We start from the raw sequence: 16,240 nt of genomic DNA, 5'->3' as shown, positions 1-16,240 counted from the left end.
ATTGGGGTCAAAAAGGCAACATGCTTTCTATTATTTTGAAGTCCACATAGCAGAAACCTTAACCTTGAGTTTTATAATAGAAAGCTTGTGGGATTCCTCACAAGCTTTCCAATGAGTCCGCTAATGAGCATGAGTGTACCTGAACTTGACCCAGCATAGCTTTTTGAGAGAAGACAAATAGGAACTCCATAGAGAAAAGACAGAGCAGGGATGTCAAAGACTTGAAAGGAACTAGGTCTTGAGCTAAAAATTAGAGTGAACTGAATTGATTTATTGAAACTCGGGCCATCCCTGAATAATAGTTATTATCCAAATTAACTCTTGGAAGAAAATCCAGAGAACTAGTTGGATTGTAGTATAATATATATGTATGTATATATATACTTTCTAAAACTAGTAAATAAAAATATAAGCTGGTACTTTTTCCTCCTCTTTGAATTCTCAGTAGGAATTGAGAGAAACAATCTCTTTACTTCCCATTATCTCTGCTTGACTAATATTTCAGTGGACATAGACCAGCTGTGGATACTGCCAAAGTATCAAGGAAAGCCCAACCACTCTGGTTTTGACTTAGTAACTGATGCTCAAAGGTGACATCCCACCATGTTGTGCATTCGTGACATGCTGTCAATCTTAGCCGTGTCCGTGAATTGGGAGCCGTTGACAGTGACCTGTTTTGGAGTCTGCTCTCACTGCCAATAGTAGCCTTGCAATGCAGCTCTAGTCACCAGCACAGCAGGTGGGGTTGGGGGCATTGTGCCTGGGTGATTCATTCATTCAACAGTTCTGACATCAGGGTGGTTCCCTCTGCAGAGGCACTGTTCTGAGCACTGGGAATAGGGGTAAGCAAGGCAGAAGAGGTCCCAGACCTCATGGAAATTACAATCTGGAGGAGGGAAATAGAAAACCAACAGTTAAAAAGCAAGATTATTTCAGACAGTGGTACATACACACACAGGATGATGTTAAGGGAGTGATTGGAGGCAGTGAGTGACCAAGGAAGGTCTCACTGAGCAGGTGACATTCCAACAATAAGGAAGAGCCAGCCACACAGAGAACACCCCCAATATCAACCAACACCCATGTAGCCAGGTCAAGTAATAGAACATAGCTGTCGCCTTGCAGGTAAGGCTTATCCTGACCTTTTTGATAATCACTTTCTTAACCATTCTTTATATCTTTACCTCTTATGTGTTAAACATTATTTCTGAGATTGGTTACTGCAGGTATGACAGAAGATCAGGGAGAGATGTATCCATTCTTATGTCCTAAAGCTTGACATTTCCCTTTTCCTACACTCTCTCCATGTCTTCCTCCTACTTTTCCCTTATGGGATTTGCTTTTGTAGGACTGGCAATGGGATACAGTAGTGCCACAGAGCTATTTTTGGTTCCTCTTGCTGAAGTGTCCATCTTTCCTCAGCCTTTGAGGCTCATGGCTGTCATGGCTTCAGGTGCTGTTGCCTGGGCGAGTGGGGCTCTTGCTGAACTGGTAGAAGGTGGGTGAGTGAAACTCTGAGGCTGAAAATTTGTGCCGCCTTGGCCTGAGCCAAGACTGGCTCCAGCTCTAGTAAGAAGCTGTTAATAGCATCTCACATGGTGAATGTGAAAAAACGTTTCTGCAGATTTCTTCTAAGCTGAGGGGGGAGGCAGTCCCCACACTCAGTTCACACAGCACATTAGATTCTCAGGAATCTCTTAGCCCTGCAGCCAGCTTTCCACTTACACGCATTTTTCATTGTTTTAAAGGGTAAATAATGCTTTTCTGGACCGACTCCAAGGCAGAAATCAACCAGGTGGCCTCCAGCAGTCTGGAGGCTATTGGAATATGGATCATGGTAACAGCTGGGTGAGTTTTTTCTTTTCTGTTAAAAAAAAAAAAAAAAAAAGTCATCTTTCCAAGTTGAAGAATGAAAACAATGAGAGTTTTAAAATTATGTTGAGACCTTCTCCCCAGATATTATTTTTTGGTGTGCTGTTCAGCTGTGTGATGGGCAGCCAGCCAGGGTTATTACTGTAAATTCCATAATAGCGTCTGAGAAAAGGAGACTCCTGGGTTCAGCCCCAGCCCGTCGCAGTGAAAAATGGCCCCTGCCCTTTTTTTTTTTTTTCCGGCATGATTGTCTTGACTGTAAAGCTTTTTATCACCCCTTGCCAAGATCTACAATGAAAACAAATGAAAAATTTTTTTTAACCTGAAAGATTTTAAGTGAAATATGGTTATAAAATAGTAATCATTCTCTAGTAATATATTCTTTCAGTGAAACTAGCACATCAAAGAAACAGGTATTTATTTTCACTACAAAATGGTTTTCTACGCTAGCAAGCAGCCATCTAAGATGCATCAATTGGTCTCAACCCACCTGGATCAAAGGAGAATGAAGAACACCAAGGACACAAGGCGATTACGAACCCAAGAGACAGAAAGGGCCACATAAATCAGAGACTACATCATCCTGAGACCAGAAACTAGATGGTGCCTGGCTGTAACCAATGACTGCCCTGACAGGGAACACAACAGAGAACCCCTGAGGGAGCAGGGGAGCAGTGGGATGCAGACCCCAAATTCTCATAAGACCAGACTTAATGCTCTGAGACTAGAAGGACCCCAGTGGTCATAGCCCCCAGACCTTCTGTTAGCCCAGGACAGGAACCATTCCTGAAGCCAACTCTTCAGACATGGATTGGACTGGACAATGGGTTGGAGAGGGATGCTGGTAAGGAGTGAGCTTCTTGGACCAGGTGGACACTTGAGACTATGTTGGCATCTCCTACCTGGAGGGGAGATGTGAGGGTGGAGGGGGTTAGAAGCTGGCGAAATGGACATGAAAAGAGAGAGTGGAGGGAGAGAGCGGGCTGTCTCATTAGGGGAAGAGTAATTGGGAGTGTGTAGCAAGGTGTATATGGGTTTTTGTGTGAGAGACTGACTTGATTTGTAAACTTTCACTTAAAGCACAATAAAAATTATTTAAAAAAAAAAAAGGATTCTGAAAGGAAAATGGAAAAAAAATGGTTTTCTAAAAAAAAAAAAGAACGTTACAGCAACAGGAACTTTTTGAAAATGAAATGCCCTTATAGATTTCTTCGATGAAAACCTTGCAAACTGTGTTTTAATATGTTTAATGTACTTCACATGCACAATATGTTGAACTAGCACCAAAGCTTAGGAAAGTATATGATTGTGGGGTTTGCGATGAGTATAAAATCAAAACTAAGTATCGCGGTTTTACAATTTAATCAAAGCCCATGTGCAAAAATACCTACTTAAAAAAAAAAATACTGAGCAAAGAGAAATCTTTTCAGTGGTACAATATAACAGAAGAGTCAAGGGCTGTTGTCGTAGGAGATCTAGAGATCACCCATTAATAAATTTTGAGGGACAAAAGATCATTTTTGAAAAGATAATCTGTTAGAACCCATATGAATGTTAACCATCTAAGGCATCAAGTAGTTAAAATTGATGGATGGATTTCACAAATGTATATATGTTTAAGGCAATTAAATGTAGGCAGATTTGCAGACAATATATACTGCAGGTAGATAGTTATCTATGGAACCAAAAAACTCAAACCGATTGCTGTTGAGTCAGTTCTGACTCATGGCGACTCCATGTCTGTCAGAATAGAACTGTGCTCCACAGGGTTTTCAATGGCTGATTTTTTTTTTTAATTGTGCTTTAAGTGAAAGTTTACAAATCAAGTCAGTCTCTCATACAAAAACTTATACACATCTTGCTATGTACTTCTAACTGCTTTCCCCCTAATGAGACAGCACATGCCTCCTCTCCACCCTGCATTCCCTGCGTCCATTCACCCAGCTTCTGCCCCCTCTTCCTTCTCATCTCCCCTCCAAACAGGAGCTGCCCACATGGTCTCATGTATCTACTTGAGCCAAGAAGGTCACTCCTCACCAGTATCAATTTCTATTTTATAGTCCAGTCCAATCCCTGTCTGAAGAGTTGGCTTCGGGAATGGTTCCAGTCTTGGGCTACCAGAAGGTCCAGGTCCCTCTAGTCTCAGTCAGACCATTAAGTCTGGTCTTTTTATGAGAATGTGAGATCTGCACCCCACTATTCTCCTGTTCCTCATTGGCTGATTTTTCAGAAGTAGGTCACCAGGCCTTTCTTCTGAGGCATCTCTGGATGGACTCTAAACTCCAACCTTTATGTTAAAAGCAAGTATGTCAGCCATTTGCACTACCCAGGGATTCCATAGTTGTCTATAATTGTATACTTATATCACTGTGGCGTTATGAAGGAGCCCTGGTGGCACAGTGGTTAAAGAGCTCGGCTGCTAACCTAAATGTTGGCAATTCGAACTCACCAGTCACCCCTCAGGAGAAAGATGTGGCAGCTTGCTCTGGTAAAGATTTACAGTCTCGGAAACCCTATGGGGCAGTTCTACTCTGTCCTATAGGGTCGCTATAAGTCAGAATCTACTTGACAGCAGTGGGTAAGGCATTAAGAATAGGGACAACATGGAGGAGAGAATAAAGAATTAAAACATAAGATGTTTGCATCATGTATTACAATTTTCAAATTATTGACTTATTCATAAGAATTATGTCAGTAGGATACACATAGAAAATGGGACTTTGTGAACTTAAAATGTCTAAGTTCACGTAATGTATCAGTAGCGGAACGTGACTGGAATTCAGATTTCAGTTAGGACTTGCAAGCTTGCTGTGCATTTTTCTCCTTCACCTAATGCAGCTCCTGAGATTTAGAAAGTACCTAGAAAAATGCCTGGGATTGAGGAGAAAATAGTGGTGAGAGTTAATGGATATCACCGTGGGCAGGTGAGAAGGAAATGAGGAATAGGGAATTTGACTTAACATGGACTGTCTGTGGGCCTTATGTAAGTGAGTCATATAATCTCTTCTTAGATCCCTCCCAGATAAAATGGAGACACAGCCTTTCGTCATAACACAACAGTGAGAATGATTGAGTCAAGTTTCCGTAGTAGGTCAGGCATATCCTAAGTCCAAGGTGGTCATCCATGCTTCCCTTACTTGAAAGAAACCATAATGAAAGGGCTGAACTTCCTCTGGCTTCTACCTTCACATCCGTCCACCTGTAGGTAGACATCTGTTCCTCTATACCTGCTTTTCCTTGGGTATTAAATTCTCTCTGCCCACCTGCTGGAGTATTGGCTCTGACAATACCCCTTCCCTTCTCTCCTGAGTTGTCAAATATTTTGTCTCAACTAGAAAATTCCCATGAACATACTAATTTATACTAACCCAAAAATTCTATTGATACCACCTTTCCCTCTTGCTACTGACCTATTTCTTTGCTTCCCTTTAAAACCAAACTTTAAGAGGCAGCTATGCTTGCTGACTTTATTTTTTCCCTTTTTCTTTTAAACCTGTTCTAATCAGGTTTCAGACCCTACCATCCCAGCAAAACTGCTCTGTTCAGGGTCACTCACAATCTCCACATTGCAAAATCACCCTTCATCTTTTTGACTTACCAGCATCATTTGTTGCGGTGAATCACTTTCTCCGTTTTAAAGCCAGAGATCTTTACTTGGCTTCTAGAACACTGTCTTCCCCTGGGTTTCCACCTACCTCAATGGCCCCTCACTTTCCTTCCCGCTTGCTGAATCCTGTGTGTCCTCCTCGACACTGGAGTGCCTCACGGATCCATCTTGGACTACCTTCTTAACTATGCATGTGTGCTACCTTGGTGTAGTGCCTCATGTATCCTCATGAAATCAAGTACCATCTGTGTGCTTTTTACTCCCAAATTTCTATTTCCAGTCTGAACCTCTTCCTCCAGACTGAAGGCTTGTATATCCAGTTGTCTACATAATATCTCACTTGATGTCTTATAGGCCATTTCAGCCTTCACTTAATGTAGCGTACCCTTTAACCCTCCTCACCGTAATGCTCTATCTGGACTTTTGGCTGCTTCCCTTAATGGCACACCCCTCTCTCACATCCCCCATAGCTCACCTGTTAGCAAATCCTCTTGATTCTACCTTCATTCTACCTTCAGAATATTTCTAGTCCAACACCTTCTCACCACCTTCCCCACTATTACTATTACAATTACCTCCTGAGTGATTTTCCAGCTTCCACACTTACCCACCTAGAGTTTGTTCTCAACACAATAGTGACAAAAATCAGTCTTGTCACTCCTCTGCTCACAACCCTCCAATGGCTTCCACATTCACTTGGAGTAAAAGCCAAATTCTTCACAGTGGCCTACCAGGTGCTAGGGAATCTGGACCCCTACCTTACCTTTCTGACTCTCTCCTACTACTGCTCCCTTGCTCACCCCTCTCTAGCCACGCTAGCTTCCTTGCTGTTCTCTGAGAGCCTCAGGCACCTTAGGGCCTTTGCACTGGGTGCTCTCTCTACAGCTTCTCCAAAATATCCCCATATTTTGTTCTCCTTCAAGTATTTTCTTAGATCCCACTACCTCAAGGACGTTACCTTGGCCATTCTGTTCAGTCCTACCACCTTGTCCTTGTCCTCACCACCAGCTCTGGCACTCCCCTTTCCAGGCTCCACTTCTTTTTTCCATAGCACTCTTCAACTTCTAACATACTTTTCTAACATAATTTCCTTACATATTTTGTTTACTCTTTACTTGAGAGGCCCTGGTAGTGCAATGGTTAAGTGCTTGACTGCTAACCAAAAGGTTGGCAGTTCGAGCCCATCTAGCAGCTCCACAGGAGAAAGACCTGGTGACCTGCTTCTATAAAGATTACAGCCTAGGAAACCCTGTGGGGCAGTTCTGCTCTGTCACGTGGAGTTCCTATGAGTCAAAAATTTACTTGACAGCACCTAACAACAACAACAGCAATGCTGTTTACTTAGTCCCACACTGCAGTGATGTATATACTATAAAGGCAGGGTCCTTTGACTATTTTGTTCACTGATGTATTCTAAGTGTTACTGACTAGACTTACTGCGTGCACAAGGAAGCAAGTGGCTATGATTGCACATCACGAAAACAACAAAGACCAACATAATTTGTCACCCTAAAATGATCAGATACCAAATTTAAAAAAACTATGTCTAAGAGAGGGAGCCATAGTGGCACCGTGGTTAAAGCAGCTGGCTGCTAACCGGAAGGTCGGTGGTTTGAACCAATGTGGCCTTCTGCTTCTGTAAAGATTTACAGCCTTGTAAACCCTGGGGGCAGTTCCACTCTGTCCTGTGTATACGGTCACTATGAGTCGGAATCAACTCGACAGCAGCGGGTTTGGTTTGGGTTTACTTTTGTTTTGCATTTGAGCGCTTTAACCACTGTGCCACCAGGGCTTCTCCAGGTGGGTTATAGCTTATAAATAAAAATGAAGACTTTATAAATGTTAGAAGAAAATAGGAGACTATAAAATTGAGCTAGAGAAAGATTTTGTAAGCATAAGCCACAAAGGAAAAAAATGATAACTATGTCTACATTAAAATTGTAAACATCTGTTCATCAAAGAATACCACACAAAGTGAGAAGAGAAGCCAAAACTAAACTTTTTTCCAGGATATGTTTTGCAAATAACAAATGGACAAAAGGTTAGAATCTAGAATATATGAAGAAGGCCTGCAAGTTATTTTCAAAATAAATACAGATTTACTTTAAAATTGTTGTGTTGTTAAGTGCCCTTGAGTTGATTTCAACTTGTAATGACCCCATGTGACGGAGTTAAACTGCCCATAGGGCTTTCTAGGCTGTAATCTTTATGGAAGCAGATCTCCAGGTCTTTTCTCCTGCAGAGCTGCTGGGTGGGTTTGAACTGCCAGCCTTTCAGTTAGCAACTGAGTGCTTAGCCATTGCACTACCAGGGCTCCTTTACCTTAGAATAGAGATCATATAAAGCAGATTTTTCTGCATTTATTTAAGGAAGATTGACTGTCAACTTATTTTAGAAATTAAGTAAAAATAGATTTTACATTTAAGGATGTTAGTGTTAAATTTGAATTGTTTTTGAAAAGATTTTTTGTTGTCGATGTTGAACGTACAGTGTAATGATCGATCATAATGAGAACCAATTTGGCATTTTTAGGTTCAGCAAAAACGCAGTTAATATTGGTGGGAAAGCATTGGGTAAAATGAAAAGGCTAGAGGTAACAGAAATCAGATTCTAGTATATGTAAGAATTTAGTAGATTATAAAGATAGTATAACAAATGAGTGGGACTAGAAAAGTTACTTAATATTTGGTGATGGAACAACTGATTAGCGATTTAAGATAAAATGTGTAGATCCCACCCCATGTTATGTACCCAGATATATTCTAGGTTGATTAAGGAGTAAAACGTGAAAGGAAGTGATAGAAAAGTAGAAGTAAATCTGGGTGAATACTTTTCTGACCTTGGGATGGAAAAGGACTTTTAAAGCATAAAAATGGTAAGATGAATCAAAGAGAAGGTGGTGGCATACACACATTCCAGCTTCCCCCCACTCCTCCCTCCAACCCATCTGCCTGCCCAGGGCCCTAAGGCAGGCAGGACCTGGGGTGCCTGGAGGGCACCACTGAGGCTTCAGGTCCTCAGAGCCCCCACAGTATTGTTAGTGCAGGACTCACTCTCCGCTGGGTTAGATGAGAACCTGGAGATCAGTGTTGGAAAGCTCTGGCACGAAGATGGGATGGTGATGGGTCCAGGGAAAAACTTGGCTTTGCAGAAGTTTGTGGACCCTTGGCATGGAGGTTCATATTGTTCTGGATGCTTGAATCTAGCCTTCCTGGCCCCAGAGAGCCAAGGCTGGGAGAGCAGGAGGAGACTGGGGATGGGAGAGGCTGCATTTGATGCCTTGCCGCATCTTCCACCACTATGGGATTGTTGCCAGTGAAGGTACCCCAGAGATTAGATGTGAGCCCAGTAATTAGACAAAGGAAAATAACACATGGAAGAGAATTCGGCATGCAGAGCAGAGCGATAGGCAGAACACACAGCTCTAACCCCTAAAGAAAGAGGTATTGCAGGAAATGGCAACAATGGGAATGACAGCAATTAAAGAAACTTTGAGTAGACTCAAGGGTAGAACATACCCAGATCTCCTTGCCTTAAAGTGAAGTATTTGAATGAAAAATATTCAGGAGGTGAATTGAAGGAATCAATGATCACTAAGGATCCAAATTAGTGGCCTGGATTATCCAATGGAGGAAATATCTCAAAGCACAAAGCGAATATGCAAGGAAGATGAAAATCATGAAAGAAAAAATAAGACACCTTGAGCATAAAGCTACGAGGCCTTAACTGAGTAATAAGTGTTTCAGGTGAAAAGGAATATGAGAAACAAAACAATTATTCAGTAATAGAAGAAAATTATTTTAAGCTCTGTCTCTAGATTGAAAAGGTGTACCAAAACTGATTAGAGAAAACACACATTTAGGCAACAGAAAAAAAACGCATGGTATGATTATTTTTATATAAAAGTATACATATATATAATTTATATGTATATATTTCTGTAATATGTACTTAAATACCATTATATATAGATATAGATATATGTCTATCAGAAAAAAAACTTTAGACTGGTCTATAGAAATGCTTATGATTTTTTTTTAAATTATGTTTTAGGTGAAAGTTTACAGCACAAATTAGTTTCTCATTCAAAACGTTGTACACAAATTCTTTTGTGACATTGGTTGCAATCCCTGCAATGTGTCAGCACTCTTCCTTTGTCACTTAACACCCCAGGTTCTCCGCGTCCGTTCATCCAGGTTTCCTATCTCTTGCTGCTATCTTGTCTTTGCTTTTGGGCTGGGGTTGCCCGTTAGGTCTCCTATACCTGATTGAACCAAGAAGCACTTCTTCACACGTGTTAGTGCTTGTTTTATAGGCTGGTCTAATCTTTGGCTGAAATGTGGACTTCAGGAGTGGCCTCGGTTCATGATATACTATCAAATGAAAAACCCCTACAATAATATGTACAGTATAATTCATTTCAGTGAAATAAAAACAGTTTATTTGTATAAGTGCACCGCATTATGCATGTATAAGCGCACCGCATTATGCATGTATAAGCAAGGAGAAAGTGGATGGGTATATAGCAGACTGTTAACATTATTTTTTAAGGGTGGAGGAGTCAGGGGAGAGTGATGCAAAGATTACAGTTGGGGGTTGAGTTTTTAATAACTCTTCATTATTACTTCACTTATTACAGCAAGCATGTATTACTTGCTTTACAAGCTGTTTTTAAAACATAAAAAAAATTAATTAAAACTCCTGTAAAAAAAGGAACAACAGCAAAATTGCTAGGGAAGATGCCATTGGGTTGATTACAACTCATAGGGACCCCATGTGACAGAGTAGAACTGCCCCAAAGGGTTTTCTAGACTGTCATCTTTATGGGAGCCGATAAACAGTGTCTCTTCCACAGAGCCACTGGGTGAGTTTGAACTGCCAGCCTTTTGGTTAGCAGCCAAATACTTAACATGTGCACCACCAGGGCTCCTGCAATTCTGATATCAAAAAACCCAAACCAAAACCCATTGTCATCGAGTCAATTCTGATTCATAGTGACCCTGTAGGACAGAGTAGAAATTGCGCTGTACCATTTCCAAGGACCAACTGGTGGATTCAAACTGCTGACCTTTCTGTAAGCAGCCTAGCTGTTAACTACTGTGCCACCAGGGCTCTGCAATCCCAATGGAAAAAAAAAAAACCTTTGCCTTCAAGTGGATTCTGACTCATAGCAACCCTATAATTTAGAGTAGAACTGCCCTATAGGGTTTCCAGGGAGCTCCTGATGGATTTGAACTGCTGACCTTTTGGTTAGCAGCTATAGCTCTTAACCAGTATGCCACCAGGGTTTCAATCCCCAAAACAAAACAACCAAAGACTCAGATAAAGATCTCTGTAAATAGAGCTCATTACTGCAAGCAACCAGTACTAGAATGGAAATAACAAGAGCAGAGGAAGTCAGTAGATCTTCATGTAGCCATGTGATGTAGTAATACGTGATTCACCCAGAAAACCCAGTGCTGATTATTCAAAGTATATTTGCAGGCAAGAACCATTGAGGACTTTTGAGCCAAGGTAACACAAGAGCTGCACTTTAGGAAGATTAATCCAGTAGTGTTGTGCAAGATATAAAAGAGGAACAGGCTGACATACTCAGGTGGAACAATAAAAGCCACGTCTACAGGGCTAACCATGTGCATGGAAAAGAAGGAAATTCAGGGCACATTAGGAAGGAAGGCAACTGGCCTCATCCTGTCACCCATATATGTTAGCACTGTCTATGGTTTCCATTTGGAAGAAGGATGATACCATTGAGGCAAGTGAGGAAGACGTGCTTTGTGGGGAAAGGAGATGAGTTTTTGATGACTTACAGGTAGAATTGCCCATTAAGCATTTTGAGATATGGGACCTGAGCTCCAGGGAAAGGTCAAAGCTGGTGATGGGATTCTGACATCATTTATTTAGAGACTGATAGATGAGAATTGAGCTCTCCCAAAGAATGAGAGAGAAGAGCTATGTTTCAGGACTGAGTTACTCACGGAGGAGGCTTGGAGGAAATATGGGGACCTGTAAAAAGCCAAAGACAGACAAGACAAGAAGGAGGAGGGCAGAAAACATGATAAAAGTATGATGAAAGCCAAGAAAAGGAAAAAAAAAATCAAGAAGGAAGGCAATAACGTCAAACCTTATATCTAGTACAACATTTTGGTAGTAAACTTAAGCCTATGTTGCATGCAATGTTCAGTTTTTAGCTTTTATAGATACTGAAAAAATAAGAATACTTTTGTATATTCCTTTCAGTGGTGCTTTGTCTAGCAGTGGTCATTAGTGCATAAATATAAAATTATAAACCTATAGGCCTGGGAAAATACACATTTTAGAAGAGGAAAGAAATAACATTTATTTAAGTGCTTATTGCGTGCCAGGCATTTTTTCTTAGAATGATGCTTTTGCAAGATCAGACTTCTATTATGTAGTGGATGAGGGATGTGAGCTCAGGTCTGTCTGACTCAGAGCCCTGGCTTTCTATGGCATCAGCTGCCTACCTAGGGATGAGGAGGGCACACTCCTCATCCAGCCAGAAAACAGTACCTATTGCCATTGAGTCCATTCCCACTCATGGCGACCCAGGGGTTACAGAGTAGAACTGTGTTCCATAGTTTTCTTGGCTGTAATCTTCACAGAAGCAGATTGCCAGGCCTTTCTTCCATGGCATCACCGGGTGAGTTCAAGCCACCGACCTTTAGGTTAGTAGTTGAGTGCAGATGGCTTACACCACCCAGGGATCTAGTACAGATAACAAGATCCAGCATATTGGAGGCCATGTTGCCCAGTGGGTATTCCTCCCTGGGGTCTCACTCTTGCCTAAATAGTCAGCCTTGACTGGGCATGGTTGTTTAAGCCACTTTATTATCATCACCGTTTCCCCAGGGCAGAGTCAGCTTGCTGTCCCCCGTCCACCCCCGCCCCCCATCTGCAGATCTTGTCAGCTTCTAAATCCTATAGATGAGCGGTTCCATTTTAATATGCAGAGAAGCACCTGGGGAGCTTGTTAAAATGCAGATTCTGATTCCATCTGGGTGGGTAGAGCTCAAGAGTCTCCATTTCTAACAAGCTCAGGCAATGCTGATGCTGCCAATCCGCAGGCTGCAGACTGTACCTTTGAACAGCTGTCAGCTCTGTGCTCTCTGCTGTGTTCTCACGGCTTCCCATACTTCAGGCCCTGGTTCTGTTTCACTTGGACTGTCACGGAAGACTTCTAACTGATCTACCCACTCTAGACTTTTCCTCCCTCCAATTTCCTCTGCATCCTGCTGTCAGAGTGACAGCCAGCTCATATTAGAAGCCTTCAGTGACTCCACAACATGCATGCTGAGAGAAATCCAGACCCCCCTCAGGCTGCCAATCAAGGCTTTCTATAAATGGAATTCAGTCTGAAGTTTTGCTATATTTACCCTGTGCTTGAGCCACACTGGAGCCTCCAACACTTTTTGAACATGACTCTTGTTTTTCTACTTAAAGAAAAAAACCCAATGCCATTGAGTCCATTTCAACTCATAGCGACTCTATAGTTTAGAGTAGAATTGCCCCATAGGGTTTCCAAGGAGTGCCTGGGGGATCCGAACTGCCAACCTTTTGGTTAGCAGCCATAGCTCGTAACCACCATGCCACCAAGGTTTCCGTTTTTCTACCTACTAATGCTTAATGATCTATCCATCATCAATTTCTACCCATCAAATGGTATCCATTCTCCAAGAACTCCCTCTGATGTCACTTGCACCCTCAAATATTGGACATCTGTCCTACCCTGCAACCAAATAGGATTTACGAAACCTTTAAGTCAATTAAAAAAAAATTTTTATTGTGGTAAATATATACATAACGAAGCATTTGCCATTTCATCATTTTTTAGACTTACAATTCAGTGACATGAATTACATTCATCATGTTGTGCAACCATCACCGTTGTCTATTTCCAAATTTTTCCATTACAGGTAACTGAAGCTCAGTGTCCCCTAAGCAATGAGTCCCTCTTTTCCCCTGTCACCACAGTGCTTTTTATCTTTCTTACAACTGGTCTTCTTCCTCATACCAGTGACAGCATGAATTAAACCCCGCAAGGTTACGGACTGTGATGGAGGTTTTTGTTTCTTGAAATGTCATAGGATACTTAAGTACTGGGCCCCTGTAAGTGTATGTTGGCTAGACAAATTGGATTGATCTTTTACAAAATACCTTCCTGTATTTAAGTCACATTTTTTTCATATTGTTTAGTGTCTTATTCTTTGATAATTTAAAAAATTTTATATTTTTAATAAATGCATCTTGGTTTTCTAGTGTTCTCTATTAGTTTTCGTGATGCACCTGGGTTGGGGTATTTAAACAATCACTTTAAATGACCTTGTCTTGACACCAGTAAGACCCGGGCCTTTAGGATGCTGTGGGAACTCTTAAATTCTGAGTCCTCAAAGGCATATAGGTGTTGGCTGTGACCTCTGGGGTCCAGATTTTTAGCTAGGACAGCAATATAGCTACAACCAAATATAGCTTGGCCCAGCATTGTGGGAGGCTTGCTGGGGATTGCTTGACCCTTTCCACATGGAGGATGGACTTGTTTAGCCTATCTCCTTTCTTTAGAAATCACCTTCCCACGGCATAACACAGTGCAAGGCCATTCGATACATTTCCATTTAAATAGCTGTGCTCCCCATTGTGTTCATGTTGTTGCTGGAAGTATGGAGGTGGGTGACAATATTCGTGAATACCATTAGTTGTGACCCATGTTAGTCTATCTCTAAGAACACAGCTGATGAGACGTCACTCAATAGGCCATTTCATGGTTGACGGAGACTATTTAGTGACTCAAATGCAATAGGACTAGGAAATTAAATCATTTCGCTGGGGTTTTAAATCATTAAAAATGGATGCTTAAGGCTGATGTCGTAAGAGTGTCCTTTGAAGCAACGTCATTTTGAACCACAAAGGCTTTGAATTTTGTTTTACTGCTTGTGGTAATTTTTGTTTTCTTTTTCTTCCCAGGATTTTTAAGAAATATTTACTTCCACCTGGCCTTCGTCATCCAACTTGAAAACCCTCAAGAGATGCTTTTTATAAATATGACTTTGTTCAGCCTCACTTTTTACGTTGACTTCAACTGTCCACCTGCTCGTCTCAGCAGTCGGGTACGGCTGGTTTCTGCCTGTCGTTATTTGTGCAGTTTGCAGGAGCTGGTGACTGAACTCATGTTTAACCTTCAATGCCAGCGAAATGTTACATTATATTTCTAACTGGCTTTACCTCTTCTTGGCAATGCAATTACAATAATGTTCGTGTAATAGGGAAGAGGGAATCTTTTGATACTTTCAGGTCACTGAGAGCCCTGGGTGCAGCAGGCTGGTCTCTCTAAGCAGATAATTCTTGCCTACTTCTCAGATCAGGTTTGGGGGAGCTTTGGGGCCTTACAGATTTTTAATTCCTATTTTCTTATGTCTGTATGTGAGCAAAAGGAAAATAGTTTCATATCTATTCTTTTAACCAAATTTATCAATAAATTTTGAGCTATTTCTGTATAAACGGTTTGTTCTTATTTTTAATTAAAATTTCTTCGGTTTTTCTCTCTTGAAAACCAGTTGCTGTGAATCAGCTGTGACTCATGACGACCTCACACATGGCAGAGTACAGCTGCACTCCATAGGGTTTTCCATACTGATTTTTCAGAAGTAGATCATCAGGCCTTTCCTCCAGGATGCCTCTGAGTGAACTTGAACCTCCAACCTTTTGATTAACAATGGAGCACTACCCAAGGACTCCTTTCTCTCTTGAGTGGTCCCTTGTTTTAATATTTTCTTTTACAATCCATATGTCCAACTGTAGCCTCTATTGGATCTTGATTTGGTCTTGATTCACTTGTTAATACTGTTCTCTGATTTTCAGAGTGTGACGGTTTATTTCCTGAAAGGCCAATGTTTCCATAAAAATCAGCTAGACCCAGATGGAGTCATCATACATGCTTTGTAGGGGTTTTTGAAACTTGCTCTCCCTGGTGACACAATGGTGAAAGTGCTCGGCTGCTAACTGAAAGGTCGACAGTTTGAACCTACCAGCGGCTCTGTGGGAGAAAGATGTGGCTGTCTGTTTCCATAAAGATTTCAGCCTAGGAAGTCCTATGGGGCAGTTCTACTCTGTCCTGTAGGGTCACTGTGCATCAGAAATGACTCCATGGCACAGACCAACAAAACAACCTACTTCTTGTTAATTCAGTAGACTTTTCTATTCAACTTTTGTGGCCTTTACCCAGTTTATACACCCCGGAGTACAAGAGTATTGGTTTTCCATGCTGTATAACCTAGCCTCCCTTTATGTTTACCTGTGCTTTATTGGCTATGCAAAGGCATTCAACTGTGTGGATCATAACAAATTATGGATAACATTGTGAAAAATGGGAATTCCAGAACACTTAATTGTATTCATGAGGAACCTGTACAGAGATCAAGAGGAAGTCATTTAAACAGAACAAGGGGATACTGTATGGCTGTAAGTCAGGAAAGGTGTGTGTCAGGGTTGTATCTTTTCATCATACTTACTCAATCTGTACGCTGAGCAAATAATCGGAGAAGCTGGACTATATGAAGAAGAACGGGGCATCAGCATTGGAGGAAGACTCATTAACAACCTGTGTTATGCAGATGACACAACCTTGCTTGCTGAAAGTGAAGAGGACTTGAAGCACTTACTGATGAAGATCAAAGACCATAGCCTTCAGTATGGATTACACCTCAACATAAAGAAAACAAAAATCCTAACAACTGGACCATAAACAAC

The 16,240-nt window shown here is 41.4% G+C and overlaps 1 protein-coding gene across 2 annotated transcripts in view; it reads left to right on the top strand.

Moving 5' to 3' along the window:
* The window catches only part of EPSTI1 (epithelial stromal interaction 1), a 128,070-nt gene extending 113,078 nt beyond the window's left edge, over positions 1 to 14,992 (top strand). For both annotated transcript variants that reach the window (XM_023551256.2, XM_023551257.2), the window contains 2 exons: positions 1,749 to 1,848; positions 14,459 to 14,992. In XM_023551256.2, coding sequence (XP_023407024.2) covers positions 1,749 to 1,848; positions 14,459 to 14,467 — 109 coding nt within the window. In that variant the 3' untranslated portion in view covers positions 14,468 to 14,992. The remainder of the gene's footprint in view (positions 1 to 1,748; positions 1,849 to 14,458) is intronic.
* The last annotated feature ends 1,248 nt before the right edge of the window (positions 14,993 to 16,240 follow it).

The sequence above is a fragment of the Loxodonta africana genome, chromosome 17 (assembly GCF_030014295.1).
Source record: "Loxodonta africana isolate mLoxAfr1 chromosome 17, mLoxAfr1.hap2, whole genome shotgun sequence".
Lineage (NCBI taxonomy): Eukaryota > Metazoa > Chordata > Mammalia > Proboscidea > Elephantidae > Loxodonta > Loxodonta africana.
This window is presented reverse-complemented; position numbering and strand designations above follow the sequence as displayed.